At 56.1% G+C, this 14,865-nt stretch overlaps 1 protein-coding gene across 1 annotated transcript; it reads left to right on the top strand.

The window, feature by feature from the left end:
- Window positions 1-1,391: 1,391 nt before the first annotated feature.
- On the top strand, window positions 1,392-1,967 carry PG998_014307 (uncharacterized protein; the record flags this gene model as incomplete). Its single annotated transcript, XM_066881123.1, has 2 exons — window positions 1,392-1,414; window positions 1,454-1,967. 2 exons carry the CDS (start codon window positions 1,392-1,394, stop codon window positions 1,965-1,967), a joined length of 537 nt encoding a protein of 178 aa, XP_066723975.1.
- Between the last annotated feature and the right edge of the window lie 12,898 nt (window positions 1,968-14,865).

Here is a 14,865-nt window from a genome sequence, read left to right as displayed (position 1 = left end):
AGTACTAAGCGACCTGGGATGCGGCTGTTGTAGTACGTCTGGTTCGCCTGGCACTTCCTTCTAGAAGGCAACCACAAGGCAAATGCTTGAGCATCAGGCGGTTTCATGGCATTCCTAGCGATTTGGCGCGGTTCCGCCGCCCCGCTGCTTTCATTCTTGATGACATCCTAGTCACATGCATGCACGCTGACATGGCGCATGGCGCGCTATGTGAGCCGATGGATAACCTGGCGCGAAGTGGACCGAACATGATCCGCACCTGGAGTTGGTCGGTGCAACAGTGCGATGGGATCGATCTCCTCGACCCGACATGATCAGCCACGACCCCTGATTGCTCTCTGGGCCTCTCCAGCCACGACGTGGTCCAGAGACGGACAATGCGCAACGGTGGCAATACTGTTTGGACCAGTCCCGCCCCACGACTTACCAGGGACCACCATGGAGAGACGTACTCCGACACAGCATCTTGTTCGGTGTGCACGCCCAACGCCAGTTCCAGGGGCAGGGCTAACAAACTCAAGCTCGGCAAAATATAGAGGCTGGCCCGTTCTGGCTCGGCCACCAATTGCTCAAGCCGCATACCAAAGATAACTACAGCGTAGATTGCGGTACTAGCTAGTTTTGGAAGAGTGTCCTGTGAGATTTGCGGTTCATCACTCTACATTCTCAAGTCTGAGCGGAAGTAGGTCGAGTGCAGGTATAAGGTTCGGCTTCCAAGGAAGTCTGGACGGGGCCTAACTGTGGCGACTCGTAGAACTCACAGACAACGACTGGCATAACGCCGCCTCTCGAGCATTTAGGTCACAAAGTGAGAGTCTTATTTACTGGGGTTTTGATGTTGGCTCGACGCTGAGGGAGAATGATCTGGTGGATATGAGAAAGGACTATGAAAACCAACGAGTGAAGCTGGATGAAGCAATCTCAATATCGGTACAGCTAGAGCTCGTGAATGCGAGGTACGAAGAAAAGGTATTAAGCATTAGAAAAGCCCTAGAAGAATAACAATACGTTGCAAATAAGATGTCTTTTAGACAGCATCGAATCATCGGGTCACCCTTCCATTTCGAGGGGGAGCCTGTCGTGCTGAGTGCGAAACCGACCCCTAGTATAATGCAATAGCGCCTACTGGCACGACAGGCGCTGAACGTGTGGCCGTATACGACATCCCTGGCGATGACGGCGGTATTTTCATTCTCAACAGCCCCGTAAGGCAGAAGAGTAGCTGCATACGGACAATAAACTTGATTCAAAAAAAGAAAGAAAAAAAGAAAAAAGAAAAAAGGTAGAAGGGTCAGAGGCAGCTATAGGCAGGTATCCTATCTTCTTTGGCCAGGGCACCCCGCCAAAGAAGCTACCGAAAAAGTTACCAAAACTACGCCGCCAAACCGAATATGCGTCAATACGACTTTTCGGGGTGAGCTTCAGAATCTCCTGGGCTCTGCAATTGAACTAGAAGACCTGGCCTTCTCCATCGGCTTCCGGAGCCTCCATTGGCAGGACTGGTCGTACCTCCCAGGGACAGGATCCGACCACGAGGCCGTCAGCCTCCGAGCGTTCCTCCCAGCACACCAGACAGCAAGACCGCTTCCGCCCCAGTTCTGCACCAAAATGGCCGACTGGGAAAGGTTTCGAAGACAACTCAGGGAGGTTGCGGTCTCTCTCGAGTCCACCATAGACGCTGCAGCCGATCGAGGCGACTTCGAGAGCGTCGCTTTATCGCTTCAACAGGCCATCGAAGTAGCCACAAACGAATCGATCCCAGTGAAGCGACCATGCGACAGGTCCAAAGCCTGGTGGTGCCCAGACCTAACCGTCCAGCGGATGCGTTATCATCGAGCCTTCCGACGATACAAAAGAACCCCAAGCCGGGATACGGAGACAGCCTGCAAGGAGGCGAGGAACAGCTACTTCCAGGCTATCGACCGGGCCAAAACAGACCACTGGTTTACGTTTCTGGCGGAGGCTAGTGGGAAGGAAATATTCACTGCGTATAGCTACACCAAACCAAGAACAGACCCATTCATACCCGCCCTACGCTACGAGGTGAGCGGGAAAGAAGAGATCGTCAACTCGTTCTCGGGAAAATGCGAGGCCCTAGTCTCCACCCTGTTCAAGGGAATACAGCAGTCGGATCACCCTCCATCGCCACCAACACTACCTCCACTGCCGCATCCATCACCTGCCGGCCCCAGAAGCCGGGCTCGATCTAACAGCAAAGGCGATTGGCAATGGCCTACCCTAGCAGCGATCGAGATCGAAAAGGCTATTCCGCAGAAGGACACAGCCCCAGGGGAGGATCGCATCAACTGGCGGATCATCCGCGAAGCGTACACGGCCATCCCACACGTGTTCTATAAAGCCTACAAAGCCTTGTTCCACAGCAGCTACCACCCTGCAGCGTGGAAGACCGCGATCGGGGTCGTCTTGCCGAAGCGCAACAAGCCCGACTACTCCAGACCAAAGGTGTATCGTCCCATCTCACTCCTGCCCTGCCTAAGCAAACTCCTCGAAAAGCTCTTTGCGAATCGGCTGGCGTACTTGGCAAACGTCGAGCCGGACCTTCTAGAGAGCTCGCAGATCGGCGGCAGGAAACAGCGATCGGCCATAGATGCTGCCCTACTCTTACAACAATATATTGAGCGGCACCGCCAGGAAAAGAAGATCACCACCGTGATCTTCCTCGACATACTGGGAGCATTCGACTTGGTCCAACCAGACAAGCTGATCCAGATCCTCCAGAAGCTCCATCTGCCCGAAGAGCTGATCCGCTGGGTCACTCACTTTCTCTGCGGGCGCAAAATCAAACTGCTGTTCAACGGCCAGCTTTCCGAATCCTACGCAGTTTCGGGGCTGCCACAGGGTTCCCCTGTTTCCCCGATCCTCTTCTTGTTGTATGTCCGCTTGGTCACCGCACAGAATGGCACGCTGCAGCTGTCGTACATGGACGACTTTGCCCTCGCAGCAAGCTCGACGTCGGCGCAGAAAAACTGCCGGGTGCTTCATGACGCCCTGAGACTACTCTTCGACAAGGCCGATAAGGCGGGCGCGACCTTCGAAGTGGAAAAAACAGAACTGATCCACTTCCACCGCGGCAGACAACCCTTGCTGGACACCATAACGATCCAAGGCGCCGAGGTGATACCCAAGCCCGCGGTTCGCTGGCTCGGCATCTGGTTCGATTCTGGGCTGACGTTTCGGACCCACGTAGAAAAGCGACTGACCCTAGCCAACGGAGCTCTCCAAGGCATCCAGCGCATCGCCCGCCAGCGAAGAGGGCTCGGGCTGAATGCCATGCGCCAGCTGTACGTGGCCTGCGTGAGCTCGGTGGCCGACTACGGATCCCTGCTCTGGTTCGGACGAAGAGGCTGCCAGTCCCTGTGGGAGCAGTACCAGAAGCTCCAGAACCAAGCACTGGCCACGATCACGGGAGCGTTCCCCAGGTCGCCGATCAAGGCACTGGAGGTCGAAGCTGCCCTCCTCCCGCCGGAATGCAGACACATGAAGCTCGCATACCAATATGCACTTCGCTTCACCAAGCTACCCCACAACCACCCCGTCAAGCAAGCCTTTGCTAACGGATCACGAAACCAACCCGCTCTGGGGAACAACTGTAATTACGGTCTTTCTCAACCCCCAAAGCCCTACCCCACACAACTTCAGTCCCTCATTGTCTTGCTGAAAAGTCTCTCGAAGTCACAAAACATAGAGAAGACAGACCAATCTTGGTTCCCGCCATGGTACAGCCCTCCCCTGCGCCCGGTTATACTCAGCGTAGGGAAAGAGGAGGCAGCGAAGAGACATCGTGAACTCCTTCGAACGATCCCGCAGCACACAGCCATCATCTACACGGATGGCTCTTTTGATACCCGAGGGAATACAACGAGGTCCGCAGCGGGCCTCTGTTCCTTTGCTCCGCACACGAGAGCAGCCAAATGCTACTCTTGGAATCTAGGCTCCGGCCTTCGGATTGCGGATGCAGAGCTCATATGCATATACAAAGCCCTGCGAATTGCCCGATCGTGGAACGCTCCCTGCTACATCTTCACCGACAGTCAGGTCGCGCTCCGTCAGACGCAAGGAACTAGCCGTCTGGCGAGGCAAGTGAACAACATTGCAGAATCTCTCCAGTACCCTGTCCAGCTCCATTGGTGTCCGGCGCACTGTGGGATCTGGGGCAACGAGGTAGCCGACAAGCTAGCGAAGAAGGGGCTTCAGAAGCCCCTCCCACGACACGACCGGCAAGACCAGCTCGTATCCCTCAGCTGGCTGAAGAGCCAGATCCAGCAGAAGGTGAAAGAAAGATGGAAGCAGCTGTGGGACCTCGAAGAACTAAATGAAGACCACGGCCAACGCGCCCACGGCCTGGGGAAACAGTACCGATTGTTGACTAGAAAGCCGCCAAAGTTTGCAATGAAGCCCTTTGACTACTCTGGATTCCCTCGGAGTGTCTCGTCCGCGTATATCCAGCTACGCACAGGCATAGGACACATAGCAACGTACCTACGTCTCATAGGGAAAACCGACTCAGACGTCTGTAGGTATTGCGGCAGAACAAGGCAGACGACAACGCATCTCCTACTCTACTGTCGGCACTTCAGCAGGCAGCGACAGCAGTTACAGAGGCAGCTCATGGGGCTCCCTCTCACGACTAGCGTTCTTTTCACCACCATGCGTGGAAGGGGGGCTCTGCTCTCGTTGCTACGGGAAACAAAGCTTCCCTTTTGCTAACTACAACGAACAGGCTGTGCATGGACAGCAAGTTGAGCGATGGAATTTCTAGATTTGGACTCTCCTGGCTTGAAAGGAGTAAGCCCTCATCAGGGCTAGGTTTGTCATAATGTCTGTCATAGCTAGATAGCTGCATACGGACAATAAACTTGATTCAAAAAAAAAAAAAAAAATTAGTTTTCGAGCTGTCTGGCATTGCACTAGAACCCCGCCCCCACAAAGCGCAGCCGCTTTCTCCTGTGGCTGACGAGACCAGCCACCCCCTTAACCTGCTTCTTCGACTTTCCTCCAACCTCCATGCGCTTTTGGCACGTGGGCCGAGCGACAATGACTTCCATGCAATGGTCACAGTCAAAATAATCAACCTTCAATACAGGTAGTAAAGCTTCATTTCCGATATTCTACCAACAATTCTACGGCAGGTCGTACGGTTTCCCCCATACTACGTAGCACATTCCGTGCTAGCTTATCGAGATCTTCAAGTGCTGCATAGTCATGCATATCTCTGCCGTTTGTTCTCACCATACAAGGCCTGGCTTGCCTCTCGCTTGCCATGACTTCCCTCGCGACTTTCCATCACGGCTGACTCTGCCAACACCATCAGTGGGCTGATCTGGGGAGCGACGGGGCTCGACTGCCGTGCGGGCATCGACAACCATCCGCGGGCTGAACGGGTATCGTCGAATAGCGACCATTCAGCCATTCTCACACAGAATTGGCGAAGCCAAGTTATCGTGGCATGATGATGATGCCTTTCCGGCGAACGGTTTGTGTAGTATTCGAGAAGCAGTGCACAAAGTTCCTGGATGTTGGGATATTGTCTCAATAGCGTCTCTCTATTGCGCCTGTCCTTGCGAACTCCCTTGCGAACTCTCTGAGCGACAAGCCGAATATCCTCAAGTTCGAAATCTGGAGGCTGCGCTCCTTTGTCGAGCAGCAGCTTCGCGAGTGCTGGTCTACCATGGTTCGTGGAAAGAAATCACGTCCTTATAGCCGCAAAAAGCGGCGAGCCCCATCAGCGAACAATAGATCGACTGATGGTTCAAAGCACGAGTTGGCCACCCTGAACGCATAAACGTCGGGCTGGGGTCTTCAATGTCTGTCTCTTCAAACAAGTCGAACCTTGCGCTGGCTCGTTCAGCCCTCTTGAGGGAGCGAATGATCGCTTCTTCGTCAACATCGAAGCGAATTGCTGTGACGATCCTCTCACATAGATGCGGATAGTCCTGGACAGCTCGCGTATAGAATAGCGGAACGAGTAACTCGTACAAATCGCGGCAAGTAAGCAATAGCCCGCGTACTGCATCTTCGTCGGCCTGGCGTGCAATGACGGCGAAAATATCGTGTGGTAGTAAGCAGTGATCCATGGTCAGCTTCGTGTGGACTGGCGAGTGATAAAGGAAGATTTCCTATAAAATTCAAGTGGGAAGATGTCCCAACAACACGGGACAGACTAGAAGAGACAGTGCCCTACTTATACCCAGCGGTGCCTATGTGGCTTAGACAACGGAATCCTGCAGGGCGGGGGATGATGCAGGCCTCACACTTGAGCCAGGTTAGTGTACGCAGATCATGAGAGCCTATATCAAGGATAGAGGGCGTCGTCTAGCCTCGGTGAAAATATACAGCCGGCAGAGAGGCCTTGCCAATCACAGCCTCTCGCCCGAAGATAATATGATTACGTCGTTGATCTACGCCGGCTGCAGACGATTGTAGAGCAGGCCACGCTTCCGAGAACAACCCTCGAGCCGATCCGCCACATGCTTCCTTTTCGTCTTGACCGCAGACACCTGCCGGTGTTTGGGCGCTGGCCGGAGGACGGCTTGGTCAAAGTCAATCACCATGACACGCCCGCGCTCCACGTTCCACAGCAGGTTGGCATCGCGCAGGTCGCCGTGCTCCACCCCCGCCGCCCACACCGCCTCCAACGAGCGACGCCTCTGCGCCTCCAGCTCCGCCGCCTCCATGCCCGCGTCCGCCGCTGTCTCGCCGCCCCACGACATGAGCATCATGTGCACCACCCTCCTCCCGCCTGGTAGCACGTAGCCCCGATCCAGGTGCACCAGGCCCAGGTGCACAGGCACCACCCAGCCCTCGAGCGTCGCCAGCCGCGCGTAGACCCGGCACTCGTGCTGCAGCTGCTCGAGGCCACCCGACAGTGTCCCCTTGCCGACAAAGGTGTAGCCGTATGGTCCAAGTTCCACTTTGAATAGCACGCCTGTCGCACCCCTCTTACCCCACCCACCTAGCCCTAAGCAACCTCGGTATGGACTGTCGCGCAGCTGCTCACTGACCAGGCGTGTGAACTCGTCGGCCGTGACAGGGTGCCGCAGGCCATCTCCGCCCGCGACACGATGCGCGAGCACATTCGGACAGCCGTCGTCGAGGGCCCGGCCCCTCTTGAGGCCTAGCAGGCACGCCTGCGAGCAGTATTGCCGCGTAGGCGCCGAGTGGCGCGTCTCATCTTCCTCGGAGCTGCTATGCGATGGGCCGCCCTTCCGCTTTTCCACCGACCTTGTCCACGGCGGCGGCAAGTCATCTTCCGGCCCGTCCTCGTCCTCGCCCTCGTCATCCCGGCGAGACGACGATGACGGCCTACAGGACGGCCTCGGCCGCAAGGCGACTTTCCGGCCAATGGGACTTTCGTCGGGTACAAAATCTGGATCGGCTCGTCGTGCAGGGGACGATGACGCCGCCTGCGACGACTCCGTCTCCTCCGCGGAGAACTGCGCGGCATCCTCGTACGGCTCTGCCCATGTCTTCAAGACCGCCTTCGCGCTCTTCAGAGCGGCGTCGAGAAAAGGTCCCTGAAGCGCATCCGATTGGAGACTCAACAGACAAAAGCTGCTGAGCTGCGCCACGGCCGTGTAGATCCGTTGTTCCGCCCAGTTTTCGCACGATGCGTCGCCCACATCTTTGCTGGGCACACACGGATGGCAGAACAGCGTTTGTGGATCGGCCCGGTCGACGTGGAGCAGCAGCAGCGACTCGCCCGCTGCCACATAGCCATACCCAACCCCGTAGGTGACCATGTAGTCAAAGACTTGGGTGAGCGCCATGGCCAGCCGTGCTTCGGCTTCGTATTGCACTTGCGTGGCACCCGTCCTCGATGTAGTCCTGTTCACTTGTTCAACGACTTCCATAAACAAGGTTTCCTTCGAAATGGCCAGATTCACATGATCGGCCGCAATTTTGTGAGCGGCCTTGTAGTCATAGACAAACGCCAGGCTTTCGTCCCCGCCGGGCCGCGTTCGGAGCCCGGCTCCATCCGGGTTTGTTGATCGAGGCTTCCTTCTCAGCTCGGATGCTGCTCGTTTGTTCGGCCCGGCCCTCCGCCGCTCTGGCTCTTCGGTATCCAGGTCCTCGTTCGGCAGTGGGGTTCCGCCGCTCGCGTGCGTGATTTCGCGATTGTTGTCGCTGAACCGTAGCCGGCTGAATCCGTATTTCGCACGTATGGCTTCCTGGTCACCCAAATGCCGGAGAATAGCAAAGACAGGATCCTCGACTGCGACCTTTTCAAAAGAAGCGACCGCGTTCTTGTTGCCCGCCAGCTTGTGGGAATTGGTGCTTCCTATGTCTCGGGTTGTGCTTTCTTGGTGGAAGAGTCGCTCACCTCCACAGGCGTCCACGATGACGTCAAACTGTTGTTGGCGGAGAGAGTCGGCAAACTGGGTCCAAGGACGAAGCCATTTCGGGTAGAACTTGCCGTCGACTTTTGTGAATCCCGTGGAAGATACAGACTTGTCGGCGAGCTTGAAGCTTTTATAGAGGAGGGTGTGGCAGTTCCGTAGGTATTCATCCAGCGTAGTCGGTTGGTTTTCGTGTCTGAGCTGCTCCTTCTCGCGTCGCTCTTGTTTCTCTCGTGCCTCTGCCGCCTCCCTCTCGCGTCGCTCTTGTTCCTCTCGTGCCTCTGCCGCCTCCCTCTCGCGTCGCTCTTGTTTCTCTCGTGCCTCTGCCGCCTCCCTCTCGCGTCGCTCTTGTTCCTTCTCGCGTCGCTCTTGTTCCTTCTGGTGTCGCTCTTGTTTCTCTCGTGCCTCTGCCGCCTCTCTCGCGCGCGTGAGCTCTTCGATTTCGCGTCGGAGCTGTGCAATCTCCGGATCAGACATTGGGGATCGTAGTAAAGCTGCGGGGTTGATCGGCGAATCCTCGCTGTCAAGGATGATCGTTGAGAGTGCGGAAGAAAGATCCTTCAGTTTCTTAAGACGGACAAGGTCAATTACCAGAATACATCAAGCAAACCCAAGAAGTAACCTTTTACAGCGTGACATAAATGGCCGGTGGTAGGATGTGCAATGGCCGGTTGGTGTATTAAGGCAGGGCAGGTGCGAAAGGAAGTAGGGATGACGAGAAGGAGAGTGGTGTTTGCCTTTCACCACGGTGGCACGGTTTCCTCGCATACGCTTATGCGCAAACTAGTGCAAGACAAAGCCATCCACGCAATTAGAGACTCCCTGGCCCACTCGGTGCCGGGCCGCAATAGCTGCTCCTCTGTTTCTGTACCCAAAGATCCAAACGAATTAGCATCCAGTTTTGTCCATATGCAGCTACATAATATATTGCTAGGAAAAACCTGAAAGCAAGCATCGCATTGACGAGGGCTTCCTATGAGAATCGGAAGAGTATAAATTCATTTCCAACGCTAAAAGAACAAGAGGAACCGAGCATTTCGAGCTCTCCAGGCCGCTAGGTATTGAATCAAGGGTGCCGATTTCGACTCAGCGCCTCCTAAGCTAGCGCTGAGGCGACGGCCGCCAATGCCAACCAACCCCACAACAATTTTCGCCGCGTCAAAACTGTCTCGACCTACAACTTCTCCAAAGCATCCCTGATTACGCCTACGCAACCCAGACAGAGATGCAGTACGTGCGCCTTACGAAGCATGGCAATTGCGCTGCCAGCGCTCAAAGCGACTTCAATGGTTTTCTGTTAGACTCGATGATGCGCAGGCACGTGTGCCGGCCATACCCTCCGCTGGGTCTACTTCATGCAGACTATAAAGCCCCGATGCGGTCTCGTCCCGTTCAAAGGCGATGAGTCTTATCGCCCTCGTTCTACACACCCGAAATCACCATCCAGAAAGCGAGATAAATGCAATCCATGGCAGTCCACGGCATTATCGACAGTTACGAATACGATGCTAGCGAGGGCGAGGTGTGCGTCACTCCAAAGCCTCTGTCAGAGTCACGCCTTCCGCACCATCATGAAGCTCGACACGTTCTCAACGCCACCGAAGAAATCAGCGCGATATTGATGCAAAAGCTCGAAAGCTTTCAAGAAGACTTGCAGTTATACCAGCGGGAGAAGAGCCGTAGCCGTGATGAGTTGCAAAACATGAAGAACGAGATGATGCAGGAGCTGTGCATGGCCAAGGAACGGCTGCTGGAAGAGCTCGCGTTCGCAACGACTGCACGGATGGAGGGAATCGAGACGTGCCTGCCACAGCCGCCATCGGAACCTGGACCCCGACCGCGATCTCCACGACAGCCAGGGTCTCACGCAGTGCCGGGGGACGTGACGGAGGCTGCACCAGAGACGGAACCGCTGCAGGTGGAGTTGCCGCCAAACGCCAAGTTGGCGTCTCAAATCACGCCGAGTAGACGCTACATGCACGACAAGCGGGAGAAAGACAAAACACGGAAGTCTGGGGAATCCCTACAGCGAAAGGTGCTGGCGCTTGGAGAGATGTGCAATGTGTTCAGCTTAACAATGTACTGGAACATTGTCCATGCCCGGATGGAAATGGCCATGTACGTTCCCGGAGGCCAGAAAATCCCCGATCTCGACCAGGTGGTAAGTGTATTCGCTCCTTGGGGCATGTCCCGCGCTGACTGAGCATACTAGGTTCAGAGCCTACGCGGCCGGCAGGCTCGCGTGACACAACGGGCACGAGTCTTCCGCACGTCGAGGTCAGTGCAGAAGCCGTCTTTCAAATCAAGCCATGCCAGAAATACGGGGCAAGGCTCGGCGGGCCGACTGCTACGATCCCAGAGGCGACAGAGTGCTGAAACAGGCCATCCAAGCCCGCAACCCATGGCAGGTTTGACAGCTTGCACGCCGTCGACAAAGGACAGTGTTGATGGGATGTCTGCCATGCAACAGGCCAGCGATCGGGTTGTCCCAGGATCGCCGACAGAACTGTTGACGGGGTGCAATGAGCGTCTCGACTCTCCAATGTGCGATGCGGTGGCTGGTGACGCCAATGGCTTCGAAGTTGCAGGCGCAGCGATAGGAACTGGCATGGTAGCAACAGCAGGTGCTTCGCAGCCCACAACACTGGAAGCCGGTCGGTGTCAGCCAGGCGGCGGGGGGGAGGGTATAAGCGACATAAGCGACATGAGTGCAGAGTCCCCAAATCCTGAATCCGATGCGTCTGGCTTGGGCAATGGGCATGACATCGGTTTACACCAGGAAATGGAGGGGCTGCATGGCCAAGACGGGGACGCTGGGGATTCCTCAGCAGAGATGCCAAATATGCCCCCGACGATCCTAGCACAGGAAACGGATGCAGGCGGCCCCGCTACAGAAGGACCTCGAGGCCCTCAGTCTCGATGTGGGAGTCCTTTCGTCGGTTATCCTGCTCGGGCAGCGTCTCTTGCTCTAAACTTCGCCCAAGGACCGACCGTGGAATCAGGCAAGGGCCGGGGCCCGCACGAGGTCTCCATGGATGTATGGGGGCTACAAAGTCGAGCAAAGACGAGCCTGGAATACATCTTAGCATAGAAATGTTAGGGTCGGTGTGGAAGTTAGGGCTGAAACGATTGAATGAACCCAGCTCACCTTGCGTCTAGATCTATCGCAAGAACATGATAGGAGAACTAACCAGAAACCAAAGTAGTCAACTTCGAGTTAGTAGATACTAAGGACAGCTATCTGGAGGGATCCTTGGGAATGCCTTTCTTTCCATCCGCCGCAGGAATGTTCCCCAACCCATCCCGACTTGCACAAGAAGTGCGCCGTACCTCGCGCACTATTTCTTCACACCAGAATCACCGTAGAAACACTCAGAAGGCGGAAAGCGATGCCTGCCAGCTTTCCTATGTGTTGACCAAATGCTGAGGAGATTGATGCGTCGAGCCAAAAGCGGCAGCCCATCATCGTTGAGCGAATCGTGTTAACGCGGATCAACCTCACGTCGCATCGAAGCAAGTCTGGCGGCGGTGGAGGCTAGGACCAGGGAGTCACGGGAGCAAAAGGCACAACAGTAGCGTTAGATTGTTGGTTACTGAATTAGACCTCACAACATGCTTCAACATAAGCATACACAGAGCTACCTTGTGGTATTTGACGCATTAACATGTGCTACCTCTTCAGCCGAACTGCATGCCGCCAAGACTCGTTCGAAGGTCCTCCAGCATTCCCACCATCTTCTTCGCCAGGGTGTCCCGCTGTAACTTGCGCCTGTAGTCCTTGTAGTAGTCTGGCGCGTGCCCCGCCGCATTCTGCACAGACCTTCTTGGACGGCCTGCCTGTGACAGCTTTGCGCACTGCCGTGGTTGGGTCGACATGGTCGACGCCAAGGGCCTTCTAGCCGCCACCTGGCTATCCCAACGTGCAGCTCCCTGCAACGACGCACCCATCACACTGTGGTCGGCGTATCTTGTGGGTGCTGGCCGAGCTCCTGCATTCGTCGCGGCGGGCGGCGCGGTGTCCGTAATAAAGCTGGGCTCGGTGCGGGCGGGCTGCCGCTCTACTGTCGGTTGGGAACCTGGAGTGCCTGCTGTATGATGAGCGTCAACAGTCAGTCGACTATGTGGTCAATAGACGAGAATCATGCTTACCTTGCGGCCTTTGCGGCGAAGGCTGCTGCCTCGGTCCCTTCTGTCTCATGGGACGGTTGGGAATGACAGTCCCGCCGTCCTCGTCGGGGATGATGTCGTAGACAGACAGAGGCTCCGCCGCGGCAGCGGGAACTGCTGCAACATACTCGGGATCTGTTTCGTACTCGGCATCCGCGTCGCTGCCTATGGCAGCAACGGCATTCGCGTCGTCGCTGGCGTCCGCCTGGGCCTCGAAATTGATGGCTTCGACTACGCGGCTCGATCGTGTCGCTCGGCCGTGGCTCGGTCTCGCCTGGCACGCGGCTGATTGTCGAAACTGCGGCTGTTAGTAACAGAGCTGGATACACTCGACGGAACGGTAACCGGGACATGGGGACGGACAATCCTGTTGAGGTCCGGCACGCGCTGCCCGCGTGGGACGTGCATCGCCGTCTCCATCCGCTCGTGCGTCGGGTTCCAGTACGCAAGCACGCTGAAGACGTCGCAGTACCGCCCGAGCTCCCGTGTCTTGTTCTGCAGCGACAAGCCGCTCTTGCGAACCTTATCTTTCTGCGCCTTGGTGTGGGCCATGACGAAGGCCTAGCTACCTAATACGGTTCGGGCAACTTGTTGGACCCCTTGGCGCATATTCCTGGAGTGTCCATTGAGCTACAATAGCGTCCCGCGTAACGGTAGATATAGCAAGTGCTGGTTTGCGGGTGCGAAACGTTGATGACATGATGAGCTCGAGTTGGATAAACCTTGCCAGGAGCGCTGCTAATCTGGTTCCGGGACCCATGTTGGCGAGACGAATCTCGGGCCAGCTTCTCTTCAGCGTGTCTTGAGAAGTTCTTGCGCAGTTCAGGAGGATTGGGCAGTTGGTCCTAAAATGACGCAGGGTCGCGAACTAGCTCTCCGCCAATAACGGTGGGTTCTAGACCTGGCCCGCTGGTTGCGCTAGTGCGCTAGTGCGCCATTGCTACTCTTCCAACGCTGCACCCAACAGGTCTGCAGGCAACTATGAAGTCAAGACCGGAAACAGCGCGCGAGGATCTTTGAGCTCTCGACGGATGCGGCGATAGAGAATACCTGCTGGATGATTCGGGGTACAGCAAGCGCGTGATGCTCTCTGAGCACTTGCCAGTACTTGGGAGCACTACCAGGTGGCCGGGGCTAGGATCGAGTTCTAGATGGGCGCTGCTACTCTCCCAGCACCGAACTCCCAGATTGGACGATGGGCGGTTCCGGCGCGGTCACTTCGGCAGCCGTGGTCTCACCTTCTCGTGGTCTAGTCCTGGGGCTCGTCAAACTTCTAGGCCTCTCCAAGGCTATAGTGTAGTACCGTACAGTGTACCTCTACAGACCGATCCAAGGGGAACAAGGCACGCCGTTGCTACAGCACGAGCGACTGACAGCATCCCTTGCGCCACTCAGCGCAGGACCAAGGAGCAGGACTACGGAAAGCTACGGGCGATTCTACGCCATCCAATACGCACAGCAGGCGGGAGGACATAGTGTGTTCTGTAAGTATGTATTCGTATTCCAGTCATCTAATATATCGCGTCTCTGCATTGGCTCTGCCCACGGGGCCGGGGATGGCTCGGTCCGCGCAGACAGGTTCGTAGCCAGCACCACGTACAGGTTGCAGAGGCCGGCTTCGCTGGCCACACCACTTATAGCAGGGTTCACGTGGACCGCCACTATAAGGATGCATGGGCCGTCACTATAAGGGTTCTCGTGGACCGCCAATAGCTAAGCACCATTGACCACAGACAGCAGGGTTCTCGTGGACCGCCACCGTCAGGGTCTCCACTATGGACCGTGGCAGGGTTCTCGTGGACCGCCACCAGCAGGTGCAATGCAGAAAGCCATCGCCAGCAGGGTTCGCGTGGACCGCCACTGACTACATGCTTGCCACCAACAGCAGGGTTCTCGTGGACCGCCACCATCAATGTGTGAGGTATGCTATGGACCATACCAGCAGGGTTCACGTGGACCGCCACCAGCAGGTGCAATGCAGAAAGCCATCGCCAGCAGGGTTCGCGTGGACCGCCACCGTCAGTGTATGTTATTGACCGTTCCAGCAGGGTTCTCGTGGACCGCCACAGGAAGGGTAGAGAAAAAAGAAGAAAATGTATGCCACACTCGGGTGGAAACAGTCTTTATATAACCGTTCAACCCCTGTAACTAGTTGTGGGGCAGTGGTCGTGAGGTTACGTTACTCATGGTTGCCTTGCTGCGGCGCTTCGGACGCTGCATCTTGAGGTATGAGTTTTGGCGCCAATCATATGTAACCGGCTCGAGCCATTTGCATCGATTCTGACCCGGACCACTTCATAGTTGTACCTATACGGCTCTTTGGAGTCCGTGACTGGGTTGG

Source organism: Apiospora kogelbergensis (genome assembly GCF_038363985.1).
Source record: "Apiospora kogelbergensis strain CBS 113332 chromosome Unknown utg000010l_segment0_segment0, whole genome shotgun sequence".
NCBI classification, from domain to species: domain Eukaryota; kingdom Fungi; phylum Ascomycota; class Sordariomycetes; order Amphisphaeriales; family Apiosporaceae; genus Apiospora; species Apiospora kogelbergensis.
This window is presented reverse-complemented; position numbering and strand designations above follow the sequence as displayed.